Genomic DNA, 13,275 nt, shown 5'->3' with positions numbered 1-13,275 from the left:
TTTAGTGGAGTAAACACCTACTTATCTCGTAGTTATTAATATTTATACACAGTATTCCACTGATATATTCATTTTGGGGTTTTTTTCTTTCTGCCTCTTTTGTTCGTTTATTTATTTAGAAATTGTTTCGCTTGTTAAAACTATGGAAATGATGTTGGGAATAGTCAGCACGCGCCGCGCATGTTTTTAAGGTGGCCCTAACACAGGATGGCTTTATTACCAGTTTAATATTCACAAGTTTATACTATATAATTACTCATCATAAGAACTCGTTCTAGGATATTTATATTGCTAAATGTAGTTTACTGTAAGACCAATGTGTTCACAAGGCTAAATTGCAGGTCAATAAGCACCTTAAAAATAAAACCAACCAAAACAAGCCCAGCCATGGCTCCTCCCTGTTGTGAAGTACCTCGTTTTACATGTGTTTCTCAAAGTGCTCCTTTGGGTTTGGATTTCACCACCGAGATCAGATCATCGTGATTGGAAATGAATTTCAGCGACGCTAAGAATAATATTCTACAAATATTGAGCAGAACAGACTCTCAGGGTCTTGCAAAACTGATCAGTTGGATGAAGCATTCAGGTGATTCATTTATGTTCCAACTAAGAATATATGATTAAATTCAATATGTTTATCAAACGAATTAACTGAGTGTTGAATTATCAGATGTATAATTTTGGGTTTAAGTTTTTAATTTACCTTTAGTCAAGTCAAGATTATTTGTATAGCGCTTTTAGAAGAAGAAGAAACCTTTATTTGTCACATGCACACTTCAAGCACAGTGAAATTCACCCTCTGCATTTAACCCATCTGAAGCAGTGAACACACTCAGAGCAGTGGGCGGGCAGCCACACTACAGCGCCCAGGGAGCAGTCAGGGGTCAGGTACCTTGCTCAAGGGCACCTCAGCCCAAGGCTGCCCCACGTCAACCTAACTACATGTCTTTGGACTGTGGGGGAAACCGGAGCACCCGGAGGAAACCCACGCAGACACGGGGAGAACATGCAAACTCCACACAGAAAGGCCCTCGCCGGCTGCGAACCCGGAACCTTCTTGCTGTGAGGCGACTGTGCTAACCACTACACCACCGTGCCACCCGTTTATTGTTTATTTTAATTGTTGCAAAGCAGCTTTACAGAATTTGAATGAGCTAATCTTATCCCTAATCTATCCCCAATGAGCAAGCCTGTGGCAACAGTGGCAAGGAAAAACACACTCATTCGACATGAGGAAGAAACCTAGAGAGGAACCAGACTCAAAAGGGAACCCATCCTCATTTGGGCAACAACAGACAACATGACTATAACATTAACGGTTTTAACATGAAGTCAGTTTCGTTGATGTTATAAACTCTTCATTTGGGCGGCACAGTGGTGTAGTGATTAGCACGGTCGCCTCACAGCAAGAAGGTTCCGGGTTCGAACCCAGTGGCCAGCGAGGGCCTGTCTGTGTGGAGTTTGCATGTTCTCCCCCGTGTCTGCGTGGGTTTCCTCCGGGTGCTCCGGTTTCCCCCACAATCCAAAGACATGTAGTTAGGTTGACGTGGGGCAGCCTTGGGCCGAGGTGCCCTTGAGCAAGGTACCTGACCGCTGCCTGGGCGCTCTGGTGTGGCTGCCCACTGCTCTGAGTGTGTGCATGTGTTCACTGCTTCAGATGGGTTAAATGCAGAGGATGGATTTCACTGTGCTTTAAGTGTGCATTTCTTCTTGATGGAAACTTGAGTGCAAAACTGTTCATGACAACTGCAGTCCTAAAGTTAGCAAGTCAACTGTAGTCCTCAGCCATAAAAGCATTACTGTAAGCGTCCAGAGCATCTTCCAACTGTCCATATGGATGTTGTCAGTCCCCCACTCGCTTGCTCAGTTGAGTTTGTTGACGGTGTAGTGGCTGCTGCTTTATGTCCCAGGGCTCCCTCATGCCTGTGTTACCTTCCGGCTCTCCCATTTTAGTTATGCTGTCATGGTTAGTTTTGCCAGAGTCCCTGCTTGTACTCAGCGCAATATGTATACTGTTCCTACTTATTCAGGTGACATTGGGCATACCTAACAACCTGTGTGTTCTCCCCCCCCCCCAATCTGTCCCTCTGAGTTACATGTCAATCCTGAGATTGAGGTGCTGACCTCTTCTGCTCCTCGGACCTGCCTGATACATCCTGATGCCCTATGTCTGGTTGGAGTCTCATCACATTGCTCCTGTTGAGGATGGCCCCATATGGACAGTTGAAAGACACACTTGGAAGACACTCTGAACACTTAGAGTAATGCTTTTGTGGCTGAGGACTACAGTTGACTTGCTAACTTTAGGACTGCAGTTGTCATGAACAGTTTTGCACTCCAGTTTCCATTAATGAAGAGTTTATAACGTCAACGAAACTGACTTCATGTTAAAACTGTTAATGTTATAGTCATGTTGTCTGTTGTTGGCCAGGTGAGGATTGGTTCCCTTTTGGGTCTGGTTCCTCTCGAGGTTTCTTCCTCGTGTCGTCTGGGGGAGTTTTTCCTTGCCACTGTCGCTACGGGCTTGTTCATTGGGGATAGAGTAGGGATAAAATTGGCTCATGTCTTGAGTCATTCAGATTCTGTAAAGCTGCTTTGGGACAATGTCTATTGTTAAAAGCGCTCTACAAACAAACTTGACTTGACATATGGGGCCGTCCTCCACAGGAGCAATGTGATGAGACTCCAACCAGACATAGGGCATCAGGATGGATCAGGCAGGTCCGAGGAGCAGAAGAGGTCAGCACCTCGATCTCAGGATTGACGTGTAACTCAGAGGGACAGATTGGGGGGGGGCAAGAGAGAGAACATGCAGGTTGTTAGGTATGCCCAATGTCACCTGAATAAGTAGGAACAGTATACATTTTGCGCTGAGTACAAGCAGGGACTCTGGCAAAAACTAACTATGACAGCATAACTAAAAGGGGAGAGCCAGAAGGTAACACAGGCATGAGGGAGCCCCGGGACATAAAGCAGCCAGCCAGTACACCGTCAACAAACTCGAGTGAGCAAGCGAGTGGGGGACTGACCGCATCCATACATCCCAGTTTACCAAAACACTCTGTCTGAGGACCCTCCAGGACCTTTAGTTACTGATATCACCATATTTGGTAGAATCCTTGGGATTTTTTGGCATTCATTAAAGTTGCATGTATTTCGGATGTTTGTAGCCAGTTATTTTTTATTTGGTTATATTCTTTGTGTAATCTTTCAGATGAGCTTGATAATTACTTGGTTGACAATCAGAGAGTTATACTCCAAAGTATTGCAGATGATCTGAGGTATTGTCTTCCCTTGGAGGCTATGTTTCCTTCAGAGACCATGGCCATTCAGAAGGTTTGTAATTTCCTTGTTGTGTTTTAGGTTATCATTATTTTAGCCTCATACTTGGCACCTCCTAAAGTTCACTTTGCCCTGCAGACTCAGGAAAACACCAAACCTACTGTACATGTGGATGCATTTTTGTATGATGAGGAAACTGTAGATCATCTCTGTGAAGAGGGCAAGATGAGCCGCAACTTCTGTCTCAGTTGCGGATCACATAGAACAGCTCCTATGGGTAATTTTAGCCACTTCTTAGCTGGACGAGATTTGTTTGTTTGTTTTTAAAGTCCATGCAAGTTTCTAAATGTTGTACTTGTGATGTCCTGCAGAATTCATCTCGCATTCCTTCGCAATCTCGGAGCTCCAGTTCCTGTTTCTTCATGTTCTCCCAGACCTGGCAGGAAAGGTGGTAGTGGATGTGGGTTCCAGGCTCGGAGCAGTGCTCTATGGGGTAAGGTACTTTTTGAACAAATGGTCCTGAGTGTCACAATATTTTATTGAATCAGTGCAGAGAGGCAATAGTCACTATTTGCTCAGTGGTTAGCAGTAAATATTAATTTAAATTCCAAAAATGCCAAAGAGACTTGGGAATCTTTCACAAGGCCCTTAACTTTCAACCGCTCTGCTATATGTTTGGAGTGTGTCCAGTCTCAATATAAATGTAAGTCACTTTCGTTTCTGCAAAGTGAATAAAGGTAAATTATTAAGTCATAGATACAAGCAGTTGACTGACTGGGTATAATTGTTGACTAATTCAGGGTTTCTCAAACTTCTTTGCTCTGGGGCTCAGTAATGTTAGGCCTGCAAGGCCCTGCATAGGCCTACGCCTCTGTGCGCCCCCCTGAACCCCCCCCCCACACACACACACACACATCGTGTGCGCCTCCACAGATAGATTATTATCTATCTAATAATATATCTATCTATATAATATATTTATATTATATATCTAATAATAATAATAATATTATTATTATTATTATTATTATTATTATTGCTTAGGCCTAAACTATTATTAAACAAGGGAAACTAACAGAAGTGTTTTGGCTTTGAGATTATTGCCAAATTACATAAATATACTGATATGTAGGCCCAATAATTTGATTATTATTATTATTATTATTAATAACCTATTATTACCATTTGCATAAGAAGCATTAAACCAAGATATTTTTTTTTACTTTTGTTTTAGATTTTTTTTTTAACTACACCTTTGAACTTGAAGCACTGCCAAACAGTGCTTCAATAACATACACACACTTATAAAAAGGTCTACCATAAACATGGGACCTCAAACCGAGAAACCTAAAGACCCACTGTAGCCCTAATACTGACTGATTACACAGTCCCAGTATGAAGAAGGGAGAACTGAACGTAGGCTACGTGCTGACTTTTAACCTCAAATGACAGGCCCAGTCACCCACAGAGATTTGGTAAAAGAAAAGTCAGCATTCTAATGCGAAGGATGTGCCTGGTTTCTCGCCACTAACAGGTCGAAATGAGGAAGACAGGGTGACAAGGCCACTCGGAGCATGTTTTCTGAGTTGAGCCTGTTTCGGTATTTGACAGCCAGAATTCAGACAGAGAAAGTCAACCAAATCTCGACTGCAGACCAGCATCGCACGAAAGCTCCAGAAGTTTATCCTGCACCACAGGTGGCAGAGCGCTTGTTTCTGGGTTGGTGAACGGATCTCTTACCCATTGCTTTTCCATGAGATGGGATTTTGAGGGGAAGTATGAATCAAAATAACGCAGTGTTTCGGTAAGGTGTTGCGCGATCACTGCCGGCACCTGCCCCAAATCCACACCTTCATCAGCCAGAGACGACAGACAGTCAAACATGTCAAACGCACCTCTGTTAACTCTGTTGGTCCAGACTGAGAGCTTCTTTTTGAAAGCCATGATTTTATCATTGGCTTGAAAAATGTCACACGCTTGGCCTTGGATCGACAGGTTTAGCATATTGAAATGGTCCAGGATGTCAGAAAGATAAGCTACCTTTATAAGCCAAGACTGATCTCGCAGGTGATCGGCAAGATTGGATTGTTTATTTGTCAAGAATGCCTCAACCTCATGCCTCAACTCCTACACTCTGTTCACCACTTTACCCCGTGACAGCCAGCGAACCTCAGAGTGCAAGAGCAGATGAACATGATCTGCACCATCTCATCACACAGAGCTGTAAACAGACGGGAATTTGTCGGATTGGCCTTAATGAAGTTCACTATATTGACCACTTGATTTAAAACTTCATGAAGCTCTGTGGACAGGCGTTTAGAGGCAAGTACCTCTCGAAGAATAACACAGTGCGTTGCCTGCACTGATGGTGAAACGGCTTTTACCTGAGCAACAACTCCGTTGTGCCTGCCGGTCATAGCCGCTGCCCCATCTGTGCAGACACCGACGCAATGCCCCCATATCAACCCATGCCCAGAGATGTACCCATCAAGCATACGGAATATTTCTCCAGCGGTTGTGGTCCCTGGAAGCACCTTACAAAACAAAAAATCCTCATGAAACTGGCCCTCATGAGCATATCTGATGTAGACCAGAAGCATAGCCAAGACAGAGAGATCCGTGGTCTCATCCAATTGAATGGCAAACCAGTCAGATGACTTCGCCCTTTCTAAAATTTGCATTTCGATGTCTGCCGCCATATTGTCAATTCGACGACAGACCGTGTCATTTGACAGATGAATCTCTTTTACTTTGGCTGCAGCAGCCGGACCCAACAGCTCACTACAAGCAGTAACAATTGAAGGCATAATTTGCTTCTCCCCATTTGTGAAGGGTGCCTGACATTTGGAAATGTGGTGTGAAATCATGTATGATGCCTTTGTTAGCTTTTCATTCTCGGTCAAATTACTTTTCAATACTTTAGTTTGGGTGGCCAATTCATCACGTTTTCTTCTGAAAAAATCCTCTGATTTGAGATGCGAATGTTTAGTTTCCAAATGCCGGCGTAATTTGGATGGCTTCATAGCTTCGTTGCTTAGCATGGTTTGGCAGATAACACAGATAGTTGTCCCCCGAAACCAGTCACTTGAAATAAAGCCGAATTGTATGTATGAAGGGTCGTAATTGCGAGTGAATGGGCGATATTTTTTTGCCTCTGGCTCATGTTGTGTATTTGTACTGTCAGATGGGCGCTTTCCAAAGAAAGAGTCAAGAGTAGCTTGCTTTGAACATGCCATGATATTGCTCTCATAAAGCATGTGTGCGTGAATGACTGGACTTGGGACAGAATGAATGAATAAGTGCAAGTGTACAACCTCGTGCAGGCGGGAACACTTAACATTCTAGAATGTCCAAGCATGAGTATATTCAAACAGCGGTACAAACACATGGTATTCACTAGGTACAGGGAGGAAGAAGGGTGGGACGAGCACTAGGGTTTTTTGCACATATTTTTATTTACTTTGCTTATTTTGTTTATTTTCTATTTTGTTGGTACAGGCAAATATGTTTAATTACTTGTGTTCTATACACACACACACACACACACACACACACAGGAAGTAAATAGTATTATTAATTAATTGGAAAGGGGGTAGGATTAAATAAGCTAATGCTTCTTCCTACTCCTTTTCAAACATAAGTTAATATTGTTTCCATTGTTTTTAATTGAATTAAGTGTTTTTATTTGTTCGTTTGTTTTTTCCTCTTCTGTTTTGTACTGCTTTGACATGTTTGAAATAAAGCCTTCATTCATTCAGAAGGGAGGGGGGGGGGGACTTACGCTACGTGGCACACAGTGACAAAAGCACTGAGAGCAGAGCCAGCCAATCGCTCTTCTACATAATCTGATTAGATTAGATAAAACTTTATTGATCTCTTTGGGCGGGTTCCCTCAGGGAAATTAAGAGAAAAGTAAAAAAAGGTGGAAAAAAAAAGAGGTTTAAAGAGCTAAAAACTACAGAGCTACTGGAGAGGCAGCCGTCTCACACAGCGCCCACATAGAATTTGACAGTGACCAGTAGTTTGAAATTATAATACTGACTACTAGTGCAGAGGCAGGCTTGCAGACCAATGGTAATCTTCTTACGGACCGGTACCGGTCCACGGCCCATAGATTGAGAAACACCGGACTAATTCATTGTGACTGTTTTACTGTCCACTTGAAATAATTTGGAAGTCTTTCTTTTAAAGCCTGTCCACTCGCCAGCCATCTTGGCAATGCTCCTGGCCAGATATTTCAGTCATACAAAGCTATCTACTTGAATGAAATTTAGAAGAAGAAGCCATTATTTGTTACATATACATTACAGCACAGTGAAATTGTTTTCTTCGCATGTCCCAGGTTATTGGGGATTTGTGGTCAGAGTACAGGGTCTGGAGATTCGAATGCAGATTTGAAAACGCTGTTGAAAATTTGACCAAAATCAGTATTTTTTTTAGGTTACAGTGGATACTGCTTATGAGCATTCCTTCATTACAAATGGAGCAAAGCGTCCTAGATCTGTTCATATGTCACTGTAAGAATCTGATAGGCCAGAATTTATTGCCAGAGTCTTTATCAACAAGGCAACTGACTCTTTTGCCTGAGGAGTGGGACTTTGATAATACAGGCATAATACACCCTGCACCATTTATATTTTATACAATTGCCTGTCTATACTTATGCCATCTCTGGTTTTAGATAAACAATTTCACTTGCTTCTCTGATGTCTAAACCATAAACCACTTTCTCAGTAGGGCTACCTCTACAGTGCAGCAGCGCAACTCATTGGGGTAGAAATATGTGAAGAGTTTGTCAAGCTTCAGAAAATGACCATGGAGAAGTACGGCTTCAGTGACCGAATTCAGGTACCAGAATCAAATTGTAGTTTTGTCAGTGCTACAGTTGATATGTCCTGATTATTATTTCTGTGCTTTCCACAGGTGATTCATGCAGATATATGCTCTCAGGCAATGCTGTTGCAAAATGCAGATGTGTTAATAATGAACAATGTGTTTGAGTACTTCATGGAGCCCAAAGACCAAGTCAGGTAAGTCACATTGTTATTAAAGCTCTGGGCAGGCCTGTTTATGATGTTTTAACAAATATGGTATGTACAGTAAATAAATACAACAGTACAATTTTCAAGGGCTGTTTGCATGATAAGCAAGGGATAATTGTAAATGCTAAACACAAGATGAACCTGGACAAAGGACCTGATTTTGTGCCTATTCAGAATGCACATATGTTTATCTTGGTACTATTTTTAAGACTGTCTATAGAATGACAGTATGTCTTTTTTTTTTTTCTTTTCTGCAGAGCATGGCAGTTCATTAGCCAAAATTTCCGAAAGAAAGGTGCATTGTTGGTTACTGTTCCAAGCATTCAAGAAGCTCTCATGTCACTGCAAGAAACAAATGTGAGTAACATGGCACATTGCCATATTTATTGTCAACATTCTCCATAAACACCACTAGAAATTGTATTTTTTCCTATGTGACCTACAGTCCAGTAAAGATAAATAAATATATATATATTTTTTTCTTTACATGTTGCACATGTAAAGATATGAGCTTTATTTTCAAGTGGTGTTTTGAACAAATATTTGGTGCATTCATAATTCACTGTTAATAACATATAGCTATGAAAATCAACTCAAATTACAGATCAAAAGCTGCAGTGTCCTTAAATCCTTTAAAGGTTTTGTGGTGCTTTGAAAGTTTGTGAACCATTTAGAATTTTCTATATTTCTGCATAAATATGACCTAAAACAACATCAGATTTTCACACAAGTCCTAAAAGTAGATAAAGAGAACCCAGTTAAACAAATGAGACAAAAATATTATACTTGATCATTTATTTATTGAGGAAAATGATCCAATATTACATATCAGTGAGTGGCAAAAGTATGTATCTGGTGTGACCCCCTTGTGCAGCAATAACTGCAACGAAACGTTTCCAGTAACTGTTGATCAGTCCTGTACACCGGCTTGGAGGAATTTTAGCCCATTCCTCCATACAGAACAGTTTCAACTCTGGGATGTTGGTGGGTTTCCTCACATGAACTGCTCGCTTCAGGTCCTTCCACAACATTTTGATTGGATTAAGGTCAGGACTTTGACTTGGCCATTCCAAAACATTAACTTTATTCTTCTTTAACCATTCTTTGGTAGAACGACTTGTGTGCTTAGGGACGTTGTATTGCTGCATGAGTCACCTTCTCTTGAGATTCAGTTCATGGACAGATGTCCTGACATTTTCCTTTAGAATTTGCTGGTATAATTCAGAATTCATTGTTCTATCAATGATGGCAAGCTGTCCTGGCCCAGATGCAGCAAAACAGGCCCAAACCATAATACTACCACCACCATGTTTCATAGATGGGATAAGGTTCTTATGCTGGAATGTAGTGGTTTCCTTTCTCCAAACATGACACTTCTCATTTAAACCAAAAAGTTCTATTTTGGTCTCATCCGTCCACAAAACATTTTTCCAATAGCCTTCTGGCTTGTCCATGTGATCTTTAGCAAACTGTAGACAAGTAGCAATGTTCTTTTTGGAGAGCAGTGGCCTTCTCCTTGCAACCCTGCCATGCACACCATTGTTGTTCAGTGTTCTCCTGATGGTGGACTCATGAAAATTAACATTCGCCAATGTGAGAGAGGCCTTCAGTTGCTTAGAAGTTACCCTGGGGTCCTTTGTGACCTCACTGACTATTACACACCTTGCTCTTGGAGTGACCTTTGTTGGTCGACCACTCCTGGGGAGGGTAGCAATGGTCTTGAATTTCCTCCATTTGTACACAATCTGTCTGACTGTGGATTGATGGAGTCCAAACTCTTTAGAGATGGTTTTGTAACCTTTTCCAGCCTGATGAGCATCAACAATGCTTTTTCTGAGGTCCTCAGAAATCTCCTTTGTTCATGCCATGATACACTTCCACAAACACGTGTTGTAAAGATCAGACTTTGATAGATCCCTGTTCTTTAAATAAAACAGGGTGCTCACTCACACCTGATTGTCATCCCATTGATTGAAAACACCTGACTCTAATTTCACCTTCAAATTAACTGCTAATCCTAGAGGTTCACATACTTTTGCCACTAACAGATATGTAATATTGGATCATTTTCCTCAATCAATAAATGACCAAGTATAATATTTTTGTCTCATTTATTTAACTGGGTTCACTTTATCTACTTTAGGACTTGTGTGAAAATCTGATGTTGTTTTAGGTCATATTTATGCAGAAATATAGAAAATTCGAAAGGGTTCACAAACTTTCAAGCACCACTGTACCTATGGCCCAACAAAACCTTTAAAGGATTTAAGGACACTGCAGCTTTTGGCTTTTTATTTGTAATTTGAGTTGCATTTTGTAGCTATATGTTATTAACAGTGAATTATGAATGCACCAAAAATTTGATCAAAACACCTAAATATTATAACTGAAGATACACTTTTTGACTGAATCCTAATAAAACGAAGGTGAATGACATTTTCCTTTTCTGTTTCAGGGAGCACCAGCAATTGGCCACTGGGTGCAAGAAGTACCTCTTGATTACTGTTCTTATCTACAAAATGATACAGACCCAGATTCCCTCAAGCAAATCCATCTCTACACAGTACTTTGACCTAAACACACAGAACAACAACTGAATAAAACTTCTCTATAGGAGTATATTTTTGGTCAATGGATTTTTACCAAGGACTATTCATAGTAGATTTACATGTAATGAAATCAGTTTTAAAAAGATCTGTACACGGTAATCTAGCTGATGAGCTTTGCACAGATAATGGTGGCAGTGCAGGGGTTAGCGGTGCTGCCTCATAACTCCACAATCCCAGGTTTGGGCCCGAGTTAAGGTTATAGTCCGTGTAAATTTTCTGTGCATGTTCTCTTGTTTCCTCCCGATTCCCAAAAATGCAAGTAAATTGATTGGCTACACAAAATTGCCCTAGTCAATTCAAGTCAGAGCATTTGTTGTCATACACACAGATAAAAACAAGATTCCCTGTACGATGAACTCGTAGGTGTGAAAGAATTAATTCATGAATGAATGAACAGATAATGGAGAAACATAAACTTATCTTTTTTCTTAACTAGCAGATTTTGGAAGGAAAGCAGTTGTCTACTTTGAGCAAATTGTGACATTTATTCATGCAGCATTTATTCTTTTGTCTTCAATAAACACTTTATTGAAGTCAGGGTCATGGTGGATCTTGAGCATATCCCAGGAACACTGGGAATGGGATATGAATACATCCTGGATGAGGTGCCAGTCCATTCCAGAGATCCAAGCACGCACACATTCACACCCGGTGGCAATCTACTATAGTCATGACCAGGGGTGTTCAAATTGATCCATAAAGGGCCGTGTGGCTGCAGGTTTTCATTCCAGCCATGCAGCAGCACACCTGACTTGGCTCATTCAATCAACTGAACTGTCTTCACACAGTCAAATACTTGCAGCCACACCCACCCTTGATTAAAGGGTGGGTGTGTCAGTTGATTGAATAAGCCAAATCAGGGTGCTGCTGCATGGCTGGAATGAAAACCTGCAGCCACACGGCCCTTTATGGATCAATTTGAACACCCCTGGTCAAGACTGTCTACTGCACCACCATGCTGTCCATCAGGATTACTCACTGTACTCATTTTGTACCAAAATTTGGTACATGTTTTGGATTTACTGACCATAGTACATACACTGTACATCAATAAGTTTGTGGACACCTGATCAGCACACCCATATATTTTTGAACATCCCATTCTGTATTTAGCCCCCCTTTGCTGTTATAATAACTTCCAATCTTCTGGGAAGACTTTCAACTAGATTATGGAGCATGGTTGTGAGCAATTGCCCATTCAGCAACAAGAACATTAATGAGGTCAGGCACAAATGCTGGGTGAGGAGACCTGGGATGCAGTCTGTGTTTCGGTTCCCCTAAAAGGTCTTCAGTTGGGTAGAGATCAGAGATCTTTGCAGGCCATATATATTCTTCCACTCCAACTTTGGCCACCCATGTCTTCGTGGACTTCACTTTGTGTAGAGGGGCACTGTCAGGCTAGAACAGGTTAGTTCCAGTGAAGCAAATTGTAATGCGAAAGCAAACATAGACATTCTATACAACTGTATGCTTCCAAGAGCGGCACGGTGGTGTAGTGGTTAGCACTGTCGCCTCACAGCAAGAAGGTCCTGGGTTCAAGCCCAGCGGCCGACGAGGGCCTTTCTCTGTGGAGTTTGCATGTTCTTCCCGTGTCTGCGTGGGTTTTCTCCGGGTGCTCTGGTTTCCCCCCCAGTCCAAAGACATGCAGGTTAGGCTAACTGGTGGCTCTAAATTGACCGTAGGTGTGATTGTGAGTGTGAATGGTTGTTTGTCTCTATGTGTCAGCCCTGCGATGACCTGGCGACTTGTCCAGGGTACACCCTGCCCCTCTCGCCCATAGTCAGCTGGGCTAGGCTCCAACTTGTCTGAACAGGATAAGGGACATGCCACTGAATGGGTGCCATTTGCTTGTTGTACCACTCCCAAATTAAACTTAATTTGTTATATCTTTTCAACACTGATTATAATAACACACATATTTAACTATTCAAAATGTGTATTGGTCAACCTCAGGCTACGTTACAAGGTTTGGAAGTCAAAGATGGCTGCATTTTTTCAGTCCTGTTACCAAAACTCTGAAAGTAACAGGACTGAGTTTTTAGCCTAGGATTAGCTAATACATGGAATTAAGCCACATGGCATCATCGGTAATAGCATGACCACACTTAGCACATTCTAGTGATTTACCAAAAATCTGTATTTTTTAAATAAACAAATATCATCTAAGAAATAATTTAAGTAACAGGACAGTATGTTGACATTGACCTTATCAGTCAAAGTTAAAAAATCATCAAATATACAGAAAAGTAAATGGGAGAACTAACTTTTGGTCTTCCCATGGCCTTCAGAAGACACAACTGATGTAACTTCCTGTTGAGCATGTGATTTATGGAATGTTCCAA

General features: G+C 41.5%; 1 protein-coding gene across 1 annotated transcript; it reads left to right on the top strand.

Moving 5' to 3' along the window:
- Positions 1-320: 320 nt before the first annotated feature.
- zgc:109986 (uncharacterized protein LOC553566 homolog) lies at positions 321-11,599 on the top strand. The gene is made up of 8 exons (XM_060933096.1): positions 321-586; positions 3,215-3,336; positions 3,421-3,559; positions 3,654-3,775; positions 8,020-8,130; positions 8,206-8,312; positions 8,582-8,681; positions 10,780-11,599. The coding sequence occupies exons 1-8, from the start codon at positions 490-492 to the stop codon at positions 10,894-10,896; spliced, it is 915 nt and encodes a 304-aa protein (XP_060789079.1). The 5' UTR covers positions 321-489; the 3' UTR covers positions 10,897-11,599.
- Positions 11,600-13,275: the final 1,676 nt, after the last annotated feature.

The sequence above is a fragment of the Neoarius graeffei genome, chromosome 11 (genome assembly GCF_027579695.1).
Source record: "Neoarius graeffei isolate fNeoGra1 chromosome 11, fNeoGra1.pri, whole genome shotgun sequence".
NCBI lineage: Eukaryota > Metazoa > Chordata > Actinopteri > Siluriformes > Ariidae > Neoarius > Neoarius graeffei.
The sequence above is the reverse complement of the archived record's forward strand: the minus strand, read 5'-3'. Positions and strand labels throughout refer to the sequence as shown.

Bases quoted from the DNA above. Each gene is read 5' to 3' on its own strand.
- zgc:109986 (XM_060933096.1), top strand. From the start codon at position 490: ATGAATTTCAGCGACGCTAAGAATAATATTCTACAAATATTGAGCAGA. The intron at 3,337-3,420 runs GTTTGTAATTTC...TTTGCCCTGCAG, and splicing joins AGACCATGGCCATTCAGAAG to ACTCAGGAAAACACCAAACC. The intron at 8,131-8,205 runs GTACCAGAATCA...TGCTTTCCACAG, and splicing joins GCTTCAGTGACCGAATTCAG to GTGATTCATGCAGATATATG.